The sequence below is a fragment of the Molossus molossus genome, unplaced genomic scaffold, assembly GCF_014108415.1.
Source record: "Molossus molossus isolate mMolMol1 unplaced genomic scaffold, mMolMol1.p scaffold_m16_p_10, whole genome shotgun sequence".
Lineage (NCBI taxonomy): Eukaryota > Metazoa > Chordata > Mammalia > Chiroptera > Molossidae > Molossus > Molossus molossus.
Genome location: NW_023425345.1, coordinates 78,403,850 through 78,417,763, shown reverse-complemented (window position 1 = coordinate 78,417,763; position 13,914 = coordinate 78,403,850). Strand labels below are relative to the sequence as shown.

Sequence of the window (13,914 nt, the reverse complement as noted above, 5' to 3'; positions counted from 1 at the left end):
TTACAGTTACTTTGGGCCTTTAGTCTTGCAGATTTCACTCCTTTTTATTCCCCACCCCTTTCAGTGAGCTTGTTTTATACATTTGTAATACAGAAAAATTCTTTTCTTCACATTCTGCATTCCATCCTGGAATTTCTTAACCTCATAGGTTATTACTTTTAAAACTTTCTGACATTGAGGTTCACAATGTGCTGCAAAATTCTATAGTTTTTACAAATGCATAATGTTGTGAATTCACCATTACAGTATCATACAGAAGAGAATTATCACCCTCCCCCCAAATAATCCTCCTGTGCTTCACCTATTTAACCTTGTGAAGGTCTTTGCCTTTCCATATAAACTTTCGAATCAACTTGAATCTTTAAAACCAGCAAAAGAGATTGCTGGAATTTTTTCAGTTGAGGTGATGTTGAATCTGTATACCAAGTCGGGAAGAACTGATATTTTAATGATAGTGAGTCTTCCAATCCATGAATAGGTAATATCTCTTCATATGTTTACATCTTCAATTTTCTTCATCAGTATTTTATAATTTATGATATAAAGATTCTCTGTATATTTTGCTATATTTATGCCTAGGTATTTAATACTGTATAAAAAATATAAAATTTAAATTTAAATTTTCAGTTCTTCATTGCTGATATATAAGAAATGAACTTTTCTACAATAATTTTTGTCCTGCTACTTTGCTATACAGTAGTCCCCCCTTACCTATGGTTTCACTTTCCACAGTTTGTTACGGACGATGAACCATAGTCCAAAACTATTAAATGAAGAAGTCCAGAAATAAACAATTCATAAATTTTAAATTGCATTCTGTTCTGAGTAGGCTGATGAAATACTGTGCTGTTCCACTCTGCCCCACCTGGCACACGAATCATCCCTTTGTTCAGTGTATGTACACTGTATACACTACTGGCCCATTAGTCACTTACTAGCTGCCTCAATTATTAGATCAACTGTCACAATATCACAGTGTTTGTGCTCAAGTAACCCTTATTTCACTTATAAAGGCCTCAAAACCCAAGAGTAGTGATTCTGGCAATTCAGCTATGACAAAGCGTAGCCATAAAGTGCTTCCTTTAAGTGAAGAGGCATATGTGCCTCGGAATGAAACAGTATATATAGGTTTGGGACTCTCAATGGTTTCAGACATCCACTGCAGGTTTTAGAATGTATCCCTGTGGATAAGGGGGAACTACTGTGTTGGATTATCAGTTTCAGGCAGTTTTTTATGTCTTTCAGATTTTCTACATAAGGCTATCATGTCCTCTGAGAATAAATACAGTTTTATTTCTTCATTTCTAACCTATATAGCATTTGTTTCTTTCTCTCATATTATTGTACTAGTTAGAACATCCAGTGCAACGTTGAATAAAAGTGCAGAGAGAACACACACTTGTCTTCTCGAGCTCAGCAGGATAGGGTTCAGGCTCCACTAGAAAGTGTGATATTAGCTGCAGGATTTTTTGTATGTTCTTTATTAGGATGAGGAAGTTGCCCTCTATTCCTTGTTTGCTGATACTTTAAAAAAAATTTTTTTTTCTTTATTGACTTTAGAGAGAGAGGAAGGGAAAGGGAGAAAGAGATGGAAACATCGATGAGAGAGACCATTGATTGGCCGCCTCCTGCACACCCCTCAGTGGGGATCCAGCCCACAACCTGGGTGTGTACCCTGACCAGAAATTGAACTGGTGACCTCTTGGTGCATGGGTCGATGTTCAACCACTGAGCCACACTGGCCGGCTGTTTGCTGATATTTTAAAAAATCATGAACAGTATTGGATTTTGTAGCATACATTTTCTGCATTTATCAATATAATCAAATAATTTTTCTTCTTTAGCCTTTTGCTATGGTGGATTGCACTGATTGATTTTGAATGTTGAACCAGCCTTGCATATACAAAATAAATCTCACTTGGTTGTGAGATCTACTTCTTTTTATACATTATAGGATTCAATTGATAATACATATTTTGTTGGGCATTTTTATATCTATGTTCATAAGAGGTATTGGACTACAGTTTTCCTTTCTTGAAATATCTTTATCTAGTTTGGGTTTTAAAGTAATGCTGGCCTGAGAATGAGTTAGAACGTTCTCTTCTGCTTCTGTTTTCTAGAAGAGATTGTAAAAAATTGGTACCATTTCTTTCTTAAATGTTTGTAGAATTAACCAATGAAGATATTTTGGCCTAGTGCTTTCTCTTTTGGAAGGTTATATATTATTTATTCAATTTCTTCTATAGATATAGGATTATTCTGATGATCTATTTCTCCTTGTGTGAGTTTTGTATCTTTAAAAGATTTGGCCCATTTTATATAAGTTATCAAATTTGTCACATAGAGTTGTTTGTAGTTTTCCTTTATTATAGTTTTAACATCCATACACCATAAGATTTTAATTTAAATGTCCATATACATACACTGTTTTTAGGCCTCTTTTTTGTATATTTCAATATGCTAGATACTTCTCATTGTTAGTTATTTTACTTTCCATTATTCCTCCTGGGTGGCGAGTGAGCTTAGACTCCAGAAGCCAGTTATCACACACCTGCTGTTGGGGAAATTCTGAGCAGAAAGTGAAGAGGTGACAAATCAGAGGTCCCCCATGTTGCTGGAGGAATGATTAGAGGTGAACACAGCAAGAATCTGATGCAGCAGGAATCAGGAACACCCTCTATAAATTAGCCAAGCCAAGAAAATTTCTCTTGTGGTGTGAGAACCTGAGGATTAGGGACATGGAAAAAATAAACTGGAAACAGTGACTGGTCCTCAGAAAGAAAAAGTTGACAGACCGCTGTTGCGCTGCATCTAAGTTTTCCATTACCTATTCATAGAAGTCAAAGCAGGCCTAGGCAGACCTGAGAGGTTGTGGGACCATCTTTGGAGGAAAAAGGACTTAATTTTTTTGAGTTTCTGTGATAGGTTGACCATGTAAGCAGGTGGAAATTATCATTCTTGTTTTGCCTTCATACTTCAAGATATCAGCATCTGAGTCATTGGAGCCATAATTTGACCAGCACAAGGGTTTACAATTTTTTCCGTTGTGAAGCTTATTGGGATGCACATCTATGATGCGCAACTTCCTGCATTTGAACTGTTCCCTCAGGATACATCTCCAGACGTATAATACCAGCTCAGGAGTGTACATGTTTTAATTGCTTTTGATATATACATTATCAGGCAAATTTATTGGTCATAAAGGCAGTGGTAAGTATAAATTAAATATCTTATTTTATTGTCAATGCTCTTTGGCTCTAATTGGACAGTAGTATGTTTCTCTGAGCCTGTGGGTGACTACTGGGGCAGAGGAGGTGGGGTCTTAGACACTAAGTCAGAGAGACTAAGATGCTAGGACCAGATACAGGGTGTAAAAGAGACTTAACAATGATGATGGACCAGATCTCTAACACTCCACATGCCAAATATTCAGATGGAATCGGATCTGGGAGGAATTCTGAACACAACGGTGCCAAACTGCTGTTTCCTGAAGTTCTTTAGAGAAGGGGAGTGAAGCACATGGGAATTGGGAGTCTCCTCATTCATGAAAAGAAATTTCTCTGATGAAACAGCTCAAAGACCACTGGAGACAAATCAAGGCAATATGAAACATGCATTATAATACACATCTGCTTTATTTAGCAATACAAGTGAACACAGACCAGAGAAAACATAGCAGGGGTACAGACGGTACATAGTAAGAAAGTCACACGTGCTTTCATGACCACCGCCAGGAAGAAACCCACACTTGGAAGGTGGGGAATCCCTGGGCCAGTGGAAAGCAAAAGGAAGTTGCTTGGTTCTAGAGTCAGACCCTAGCAGTAACCTTCTGATGGTGAGCAACGAAGGCTCAGGTGGGCATGTATATGCAGAGAAAAGAAATGAGGACACTCAGCGACTTTACTTCTAACTCAAACTAAAAGACATAGGGAGCCAGAGAAGAAAAGCAACCTGAAGAGAGGACCATGCCGCTGGACAGGGGCCTGAGGCAATATGGAACCGAGAGCCAGAAGGACTTCAGTGCCTGTAGCTCTTCCTGCTGGAGGATGAGGTGGTGGTGTATTTGACGGTGGAACCGCTGACCCCAGAAGAGCTGAGGCCACCCCCAAAGCCTCTGCCACTGCTGGAACTGAAGCCACCTCCAAGGCTGTGACCACCGCCGTAGGAGTAGCCGCTGCCTCCGCCCAGGCCTAAGCCACTGCAGACACCGCCGGCACTGCCATAACCACCGGAGACGGTGGACTGCACCACAGCTGTGGAGGGGAGGGGACGAGGACACACAGGCATGGTGAGCTCTTTCTGCCAGCCTGAGTGCAGTCAGAAGAATTCAAGAGTGAGGGAGGGAGGCAAGCAAAGATACTTACAGATGTTGACTTGTCCAACGCCTTCTCCGCTCAGCCTAGGAGGGAGGAAACACAGGGACCATGAGACCTCAGAGAACCACCGCTGGATCAGTGTGGGAAGCTCCACGTAAGGACAATCCATGGGGAAAGTGCCCTTCAGATGGTTCTCTGAGAGCAGCAATCACGGCATCACCAGAGTGCTTTAAACTGGTGCTCACTGGCTGCACATCATGGAGAAGCACTCAGATGATAGAGGAGCTTGTGAGTGACCCACCTGCACTCCTCGCCTTCCAGCAGCTTCCTGTAGGTGGCGATCTCCACGTCCAGGGCCAGCTTGACATTCATCAGCTCCTGGTAGTCCTTCAGGAGCCGGGCCATATCCTGCTTGGCCTTCTGCAGAGCTTCTTCCAGCTCAGCCAGCTTATTCTTGGCATCCTTGAGGGCCATCTCCCCGCGCTGCTCAGCGTCGGCAATGGCAGCCTGCAGGTTGGCGCACTAGAGCAGGAGACAGGCAGAATGAACTTGTCATCGAGTCCTCCAGAGGACACTAACCGTGGTTCCTTTTCCCAGGGGGGAGAGATCCAGAGCCCAGATGGCATGGAAAAGGGGCTTGGACCCTTTCTGTCCAGCCTTTGTCCATTCTGCAAACCTTATCTAGTCTATGTGTACTTTGAGAAACTTGTGTCCCTTGGTGTTAACCACCATGCATGATGATGGAGGCGGATTGCTGGAAGCCACTACAGCAGACATAGACCAGGGGACAGTGGAAGAAATGGACCCACTAGCTTGTTTTGAATCTGGACAACGTTTGATAATCTCATGTGGTAGCCACACTAACTTGTATAAATTACAAACATTCTCATTGAGGTGATGAGTTTCTTCCATCTCACATCTGTAAGTGGCACTGGTCTTTGTCCCGTATCAGCTTGACTGTCTTTTCTTCAGCTAGAACCTTGAGCAGATTTGCACCAATCTTCCTCACTTTCAGGCCTACCTATTCTTTCCCAGTTTCCTGCAATCCCAAATCAGCTGTCCCTATGCCGTCTCTGTTCAGTGCCTCTAGACTAATTGTTATAGTTCTGACAGGGAAACTGGTTGTGTTCACCTGTTTGTATCATGCTTTTGGGTTGCGATCCATCCCTCCTTCCTGTGGGGGCTCCCTTAGGGTAGAAACTGCATGGTCTCCTCTCCCTGCTGTCCCCACAATTCCCGGGAATTTCACAAATGCTGGTTGATGACCACATGGTGGACTAACAAGAAAATGGTGCTTTAATTTTCATTACTCCCCACCATACCTGTTTCTTGACATGGTCGATCTCAGACCTCAACCTCTGGATCATGCGGTTGATCTCAGCAATCTCCTGCTTGGTGTTGCGCAGGTCGTCCCCGTGTCTGCCAGCTGTGACCTGCAGCTCCTCATACTGTAGCAAAGAGGGAGAGGAGGAGATGCATACAGGTTCCCAATGTTAACAGGGACTGTAACACTGAGTCAGGCTTTTAATAAATTAAAGCTAATGGCTTCTCCAAAAGAGATTTTAGGAAATACTAAAGCTACTAGGTAATTGGATGTGATAAATTAATCTCAGGCCAAACTTGCTACGAAACCACTGCCTTTCTACTTCTCTTCGAACCCAGCAGTGCCCTGCACTCATTTCCTGAGAACCGGCATTAGGGTGAAGCAAAAGCATAGATCACCAGGTCCTTATCTACATTAGATTTTCTCCTGCTTGGGTTTCTTTGACTTACCAGAATTGCCGGTAAATTCTGTAGTATCTACTCTATTAGTTCAGGGTACACATTCTGTGAGAGGACACCAGTGACCTAGACGTGCATTTTCCCTCTGAAGTCTGGTAGCCTGGCTGGTGTTTGGGGACTGAGCACAGGAATTCCTCACCAGCTGTCCACTCACTGCTCACCTTGCTCTGGTACCAGGACTCGGCCTCTGTCCGGCTCCTCTGAGCAATCTCCTCATATTGAGCCTTGACTTCAGCGATGATGCTGTCCAGGTCCAGGTCACGATTGTTGTCCATGGACAGGACCACAGAAGTGTCTGAGATGTGGGTTTGCATCTGAGCCAGTTCCTGCAGAACAAAAGATTGTCAGGTCAATTTCTCTCGTAATATTTACAGACTTCCCAACTCTAAGATCTTTCACCCTTTTGCAGAGCCCCATAGAGTAAATAAAAGGAGGGTGGGGATGCTTACTGCGTCATAGAAGGCTCTTATGAAGTTGATCTCATCTATGAGAGCATCTGCCTTGGCTTGTAGTTCAACCTTATTCATGTAGGCAGCATCCACATCCTGGAGAATAAACGAGCAACCTGGAGTCAGCTAGGGGCTCCTTCCCCATCTGCCCATCGTTCAGCCCTCCCCACCTCTTCTCCTTTCAGATGTGGGGAGGGGTCCAGAGTTTTCTCTTTCTGCAAAGAAACATGAACCCCTGGTCCTCATCGGCTCACCTTCTTCAGAGTCACAAACTCATTCTCTGCGGCGGTGCGCTTGTTGATTTCATCTTCATATCTAGAATGAGAAAAGCGTAAGTCAGGGGTGAAGATGACACAGGAAAGGCAGCCTGGAGTCCGAACTGTCCATAATGGATGTATCCAAATTCAGCTTTCTTGCCAGGAAGCCTCAAAGGTGATTTTTGTAGTCCCTAACCTGCTTCCCTTTCACTCTCCCTATTCAGCTATATGGCCCTTTTCTTCTTTCAGGCTGGATGTTAGGCAGCATGTATGAATTTCGTTTTCATGGACATGTTTTGCTCCGGAATCATGACCACGTCGGGACCTGAACACTCAATAGTCTTGGAGTGTAGCTTCAGAAGCTGGAACCATATTCTATCGATTAACTCACTTGTTCTTGAAGTCCTCCACCATGTCCTGCATGCCCCTGAGCTCCGAGTCCAGGCGGCCTCTCTCGCCGACGATGCTGTCCAGCTGTCTCCTGAGGTTGTTGATGTACTGCTCGAACAGAGGCTCCAGGTTCTGCCTCACGGTCTTGGTGCCCTGCTCCTGCAGCAGGGTCCACTTGGTGTCCAGGACCTTGTTCTGCTGCTCCAGGAAGCGCACCTACATGGACACAAGTTGGTTGTTAGCTTGACGAAGGGAGGAAGAGATTGAGTTGTGGGTCCCTCCATAGACCTGGGTGGTCACCATGGTGCTGGGCTGCTACTGCGCAGGTACAGGGGTTGATGCCGACAGGCCTGCTCTTCGTCCCACCTGGCAGATGGCACCAGTGACCATTCCCCTGGACCCTGAGATGCGCTCACCCTCTATGTTATGGAGCTCTCAGTGCCCTTCAACATGTCTTCTCCTTCTGTTCACAAGTGCAACCACACATCTCGTTTGAAACAGTCTTTCCCTGATACACTGCACAAAGCTTTTCTTAGACAACGCCTCAGTTAAAGGACTGTTGAATGTTTAGAATCTGATGATTAAATTCAAATTTTATTACAATTAGATTCTATTATAACTTTTATGTAGTGTACAATTCTTCTCAAACCAACTACCTCGATGGTCACTACCTGTTTCTACAAATGTAAGTGTTTCTGAGTCTTTTTTTTTTACCTAATCCATGCAGAAATATTTTTAATTTTATTTTTCTGTCACTCTTTTTCCTCTTGCCCAGAGCCCTAGAGCAATTTTCCACCAGAATTTTATTTTTAATGTCTTAGATTCCTCAGAAGGTAAAGCTAACTCATTTCATTTTCTCATTGCTTTTTCTTTGTTCCATGGTTTTCAAAAATTGAGAATTCTTTCAGGCAGGATTGAGAGCTGGATAAGAGATTCGGCAGTTCTCAGTGATTTCCATTTCCTCTGCCTGCGGTCAACATGGAGCTAATCTGGCATCCCAGGGGGAGCTAGTCTGAGTGCCCTTTCCCCTCTCCCCTATGCGCCCCCTGGTAGACAGTCCTTGGTCCCCTGTTCTGGGAACTCTGAATCCCCACTGGAGGGCAGATCCTCCCGGCTCACCTTGTCGATGAAGGAGGCAAACTTGTTGTTGAGGGTCTTGATCTGCTCCCGCTCCTCGGTCCGCACCCGCTGGATGGTGGGGTCGATTTGCAGGTTCAGAGGAGTGAGGAGACTCTGGTTGATCGTGACCTCTTGGATGCCTCCAGGGGGGCACACAGGGAAGCCAGCGCCCCCATAGCCACCAGCAAAGCCAGCTCCACCACCGAGCCCAAAGCCACTACCAGCTGCACCGCCAAAACCAAATCCACTCCCGGCTCCACCTCCAAAGCCAAAGCCACCTCCGACTCTGCCACCATATCCGCCACCGATGGCACAGCTTCCGCCTCCGATGGAGATCCTTTTGGAGCCCCCCAGGCCATAGAGGCTCCGGCTGCCGAAGCCAGCTCCTCCACACACCCCACCGAGGCCACCACTGCCCCTGGAGCGGGACACAGAGACACTGCTGAAGCCAGAGCGGCTGACCCCAGGGACTCTGGCTGAGCTGGCACTGAAGCCACGGTGGCTGCTGCTTTGGGTCCTCCTGGTGGATTTGCTGGTCATGGTTCCTGAAGGTGAGGAGGCTGAAGAAGGCGCGAGAGGCTGGAGGGTAGCTGAGAGAAGCAGGTGTGGGTGATGAGTTCCCCACAGCAGTTTATATATGGTGAAAATGGGCTGGGCTCAGTCCTGGAAGGTGAGTTTGCAGATTGGAAAGGGTTGGGCTTTACAAATAGTGAGGTCACCCCCAGCACCTAGAAATGTATGAAACATGAAGATTGCATATTTGGCTTCCTTTATTCACAGAGAAATTCTCCTGCCCTCCAGGCTCGTCCTGATCTGCACACAATAAGGCTGAATGTGAATTCACTGAAGTCATGAGTTAGTCATGTTCTCAAACAAAGGAGACCAGGCACTGATCTGTGGTAATCGTCTTCTCCTTCTGCTTACTCAGAGGCTCCTCTGTGGGTCCCCTTCCCACACTGGTTTTCTCCTACACTAGCACCACCCTTCCCATCAGGGTGGAACTGTCTCTGAGGGCTTATAGGCATTTGCTCAATGCCCTGAGCAAGAAGTGGCCTGCAGTGGGTTTTTTCCACCACATTTGAAGCTGCCCTTAAGGACCTCCTGCATGTTGTTCCTGGTAGCCGAACTGTGGGAATGGGGGCATCTTTGGGGTTAAAACCTTCCTTTGAAAGGCATGAAGGACAAAAGGGTTGAGTTTTCAACGTGCGAGAGCACACCTGCTCTCTGTCCTGTCTGATAAAGCTCCCAACTGTTCGTGCCCTGAGAGGACAGAGCCATCACCCAAGGCCCCTCTACCCAGAGTCTTGCTTTCTGCACGGGTTTCTCTCCATGCCCGTACCTCCCACCCCAAAGTGTGCTTTTCCACTGAATTGATGATTGTCCACTTTTCCCCACTGGGATCCTAGACAGCAATTTCTCTGCTATTTAGGAATGTTCACTTACAGCTTAACTTGAAGAATCTAAAATGAGTAGGCTAAAAATCATTGAGAAATTCACTGAATTTCGATCCCCACAGGTTTTAATATTTCTGGGGACTCAAGAATCAGACATCTGAATGGGTGTGTAGAGAAAAGTGAGGGCCATGTAAAGCAGTAGATCATAAAAATGCGCCCTTACAAGTGTAATGATGTCGCAGGTAAATTCCAAGTGTATGTTTCTAATTTCAGCCCTTGACATCTTAAATCTCTATATATCTTCTCAGAGGAGAGAAAGCTGTCAGCTGAGTGTGGTGTTTGGTTTAGAGGAGAATGAGGTTCATTTTTTCCAGTTTAGACATTAAGAGCTGAGTGTGAGGAGCTGTGCAAGCAATTGGAGGCATGTTGTTCTTGAGAACGTCTGGTTGACCATTAACAAACCCGCACATAGGATGATCTGAGGAAAGCCCCTGGCACTATTTTGTAAGCAGTCCCATCTCTCCAATGTTTTTAGGAACACAGCATCCAGGAGGGCAGGGCATTTCCTGCCCAAAGGAGGTGCTAACTCAGCGTCTGGCTGGAAAGAGATACCTTCTCAAGGCAACAGAAGCAGCTCCCCTCCCTCCACCCTGGTTGCACAATAGTTGACCAAGAAAAGTGCTGTCACCAAGTTCTGGGAAACAAATTTTCCTTCTCATGGCACCATGTTCTGATCCACACTACTTTCCTTCAGATAGAGGCTTTAGGTTTGGCACAGATGATGTCAGGAGAGAAGGAAGTATGGAAGGTCTGGTGAGAGCAGCGTGCATTTGCTCAGGGTCTTAACCCATGTCTAGGTCCATGGCTGCTTTGACACTATGATGGTGGAGTTGGGTCATTGTAACAGAGTGTATGGCTCATAAAACCTAAAACATTTACTATTTGGCCTTTTCAAGAAAAAATGTGCCAGCCTCTGGAGACATAGTGCTCAGGCTCCAATGTGTCTATATGCAAATTACTAATTTTTACAGAATTTAACTGGGGGTGGAAAGAGTTACCTGCCTCTCAGTGTTGTGAGGATTATGGGACATAATTAATAAAAAGGACTTAGCAGTGCCTGCACACAGGTGCTCAGTGAAGGTGAGCTAATATTACCATAATGGAAGTGTGAAAAAGTTGGTGTATTCAGGTATCCACCAGAAGCTTCAAGAACTGGAACACAGGTGCAGCTGCGTGTGTGTGTGTGTGTGTGTGTGTGTGTGTGTGTGTGTGTGATGTGTGATGTGAGGGGGTGGGGTGGAAGAAAACAAAAGCAATGTTAGTAAGGACCTAGGAGCTATGAATAGGTGGATGCCTAGGCAATGCCTTGCCCACGTTGCTGGAAGATAACAGTGGTGGGTAGTTGGAGGGAGGATCAGAGTCCTTGGTGGGAGCCCAGCAGGCTGTTCCTCCCCTCCTCTGGAGTCAGGCTCCCCCGCACCATCCTCTGCCCGGTCCTCGTCTGTCCTCTGGATTGTGCGCACAGGGGCAAGCCATCAACCAGCACAGATGACCAGGTCAGCAACTCCTTTAGTACTGATTGTGTCTATTTCCAAGGTGGGGGTGGACTCACCTCTGAATGAAATATGTAATTTAATTGTATTAGGAATTTTACATTCAACCATTTGGCCCATCATATTATCTAATCCAAAGTTTGGCATGCACGCCAGGCAGCACTAGCAATATAAAGTATCATATTCAATTTTCTGATGTAAGATTTTTCTCATATTGATAGATTTGTAAGACATTCTCTAATATACATATTATATATGATATATTATATATAAATATATACTTTTTTTCAAAATTCCCATTACCACCTACCCAGGAATGGTGCCCTGGGATCCAATTCCGGTGACCCTGAGCATGAGTGAGGTCCGTTGAGAGGGTGGTGAGAGATGATGAGGGCTCCTACAACAGTGAAGGAGGTTTGGAGGAAAGGGCAGATCCCTTTCTGATTCCCCTCTTTCCTAGGCCCATCACCCTTAAAGGTCAACCTTGTACTTGATTCATTTGCTCTTGATCAATATATCTTTCTCTGGGTGTGAGGAGGTGCTCCATGTTTCTTGATCCATGTTAGACGGCTCCCCTGAGCTAAGCTGTACTTCTTTCCTCCTCTGAAGTCCGGCCTCTGCTTTGGCATCCAGGAATGGGTTGTGTTCACAGGTGGTGAGGACACACTGGATGGTTAGAGAATTGACTTCTCAGATGCAATCTCCCTAGTGACCCTGAATCACGTTCCATGGAAGAGCCCAAGGAAGTTACATTTTCCTACTGTAGCAGGGTGGGGGAGGCTAGACCTTCATAATAAGATTAGAGCCAACGGTGATAGTTCAGGCAACTATGTGAGAGAAACTGAAGCAAGCGGTGTGAGTAACTCCAGTGACAGCTGCCTCCTCCCCAGCAGGTTGCTGAGCCCAGCCTCTTTGGTCTAAGGCCCAGGGGTTAATCTGCTCTGCACTTGTCCCAGCGTGGCAGCAGGCAGGAGGGAACCCCTGACACCTGAGCCCATGGAAAATCTGCTTCAAGAGGATTTGTCTTGTCTTTCTGCCTCCTTGGGTGGGGCTGGCAGATGAGAATGAGGAATACAGGCTTTTGTCATCACCTGTCCTGCTGTTCAGCTCTCCCTCTTCCCACCCTCACATCTTCTCTAAAGCACTTCTTGTCACTGCCAACACCACCTGTCAAAAGCTTAAGACTAAGTGCCTAGTCCTTCAAGCCCCAGCACAGGATGACGCTGTTCAGAGGAAACCCCACAGACCCAGTCTTGCCCTAGGGAGCACCCACTGAAAGAGAAACATGCAGCCACACGCTTGGGCCAAAATTGGAAAAAAAAAAAAAAAAAGGCAGCCTTCTGTGATATACACAGTGGTTCAGAAAGTATTGAAACGTTCAAAATTGCACTACTTAGTAAGCAGACGATTTATGAACATGTATTATGCACTAAACTGTATATGGTCCCCCCATTTTTTGCATAGAACACAGTGATGGGGTCGCATCTCTGGACATGGTACCTGAGTGGCTTTGTCCACAGCTGCAGGAAGGTTCTGGCAATTCCATTTTCAAGCAGGATGGGCTCTACTTTAGGTCAATCATGGGGTCCAGAGGTCATTGAAAGGACACCTTCCACAGTGCTCAGTGAATGCTCGGTTCAAAGCATTAATCTGCCTCTGGAACTGTGGTCCCAAATCCCCAGATGTCACTCCCTGTGGCTTCTAGTGGGGATAAGTCAAGAACTGCATATCTGTCTCACCTCCTCCTCATAGCCTGGGGGAGATGAGGGAAACATTGTGGCTGCCATTTCAACCAACAGCAACAATATGCAAGAAAGGGTTTGTGATGACTTGAGGTGTAAATTATAAGCCTATAGGACTGAAATGTGTCATGTGCCTTGAGGGACACAAATTGAGCATTTATACCATTATAGAAAAACAAACAAACAAACAAAAACAACCCTGAATTCAACTAATTTTGGAACATATTCCTATAAAACCTAATTCTTGAGTAATAATTTTTGAAAGTTGTTTATTTCCATAATGATATTGGGAAGGTAGGTACACTTGAATGTTTAAGTGACTAGTAAGTGCATAATTGGACTGGGGACTGAAGGACGCATTCGTATAAAGGGGACAACACTTGGCTTTCCTAACCAACGAAGGGAAACCAGTTGGAGGAGGAAGAGCAATGTGTAAATCACGAGAGAGGCATTTAGACACTCAGAGCCAAGAGCTGCTGGCGGTGACAAGAAGTGCTTTAGAGAAGATGCGAGGGTGGGAAGACAGAGAGCTGAACAGCAGGACTAGTGTAGATCACGCCTGGGATGAGCAGGGCCAAAGGGCATGGATGAGGTAATGAAGGGCCAGATTCTCCTTCTGTCTGTAGTTCAGGTCTTGGATGAGAACAGGGGGTGAAGAGAGCCAAGCCAGGGCTCCAGAGGGGCCAATAAAATCTCCAAGAAGAATCACCAGTGGACTGGTGTCTTTTTCTCTCCACCACCTCCCTCAAGTCCCTGACTCCCTTCTCACTCCTATCTCCTCCTTGACCTTCTGGTTTCTACCTTCCCATCACTGAAGGTCCACCTCACTATACTATGTCATTAAAAATAGTGTAGTTGGGTACAAAATATTCCAACAGTTCTCTAAGGAGATACACAAGTACCTGACTTAAA

At 45.4% G+C, this 13,914-nt stretch overlaps 1 protein-coding gene across 1 annotated transcript; it reads right to left on the bottom strand.

The window, feature by feature from the left end:
• Positions 1-3,938: 3,938 nt before the first annotated feature.
• Positions 3,939-8,911, bottom strand: KRT6A (keratin 6A). Its single transcript, XM_036251148.1, has 9 exons — positions 8,314-8,911; positions 7,196-7,410; positions 6,802-6,862; positions 6,548-6,643; positions 6,260-6,424; positions 5,639-5,764; positions 4,618-4,838; positions 4,365-4,399; positions 3,939-4,253 (listed from the first exon to the last, which is right to left on the bottom strand). Exons 1-9 carry the CDS (start codon positions 8,851-8,853, stop codon positions 4,018-4,020), a joined length of 1,695 nt encoding a protein of 564 aa, XP_036107041.1. The 5' UTR covers positions 8,854-8,911; the 3' UTR covers positions 3,939-4,017.
• Between the last annotated feature and the right edge of the window lie 5,003 nt (positions 8,912-13,914).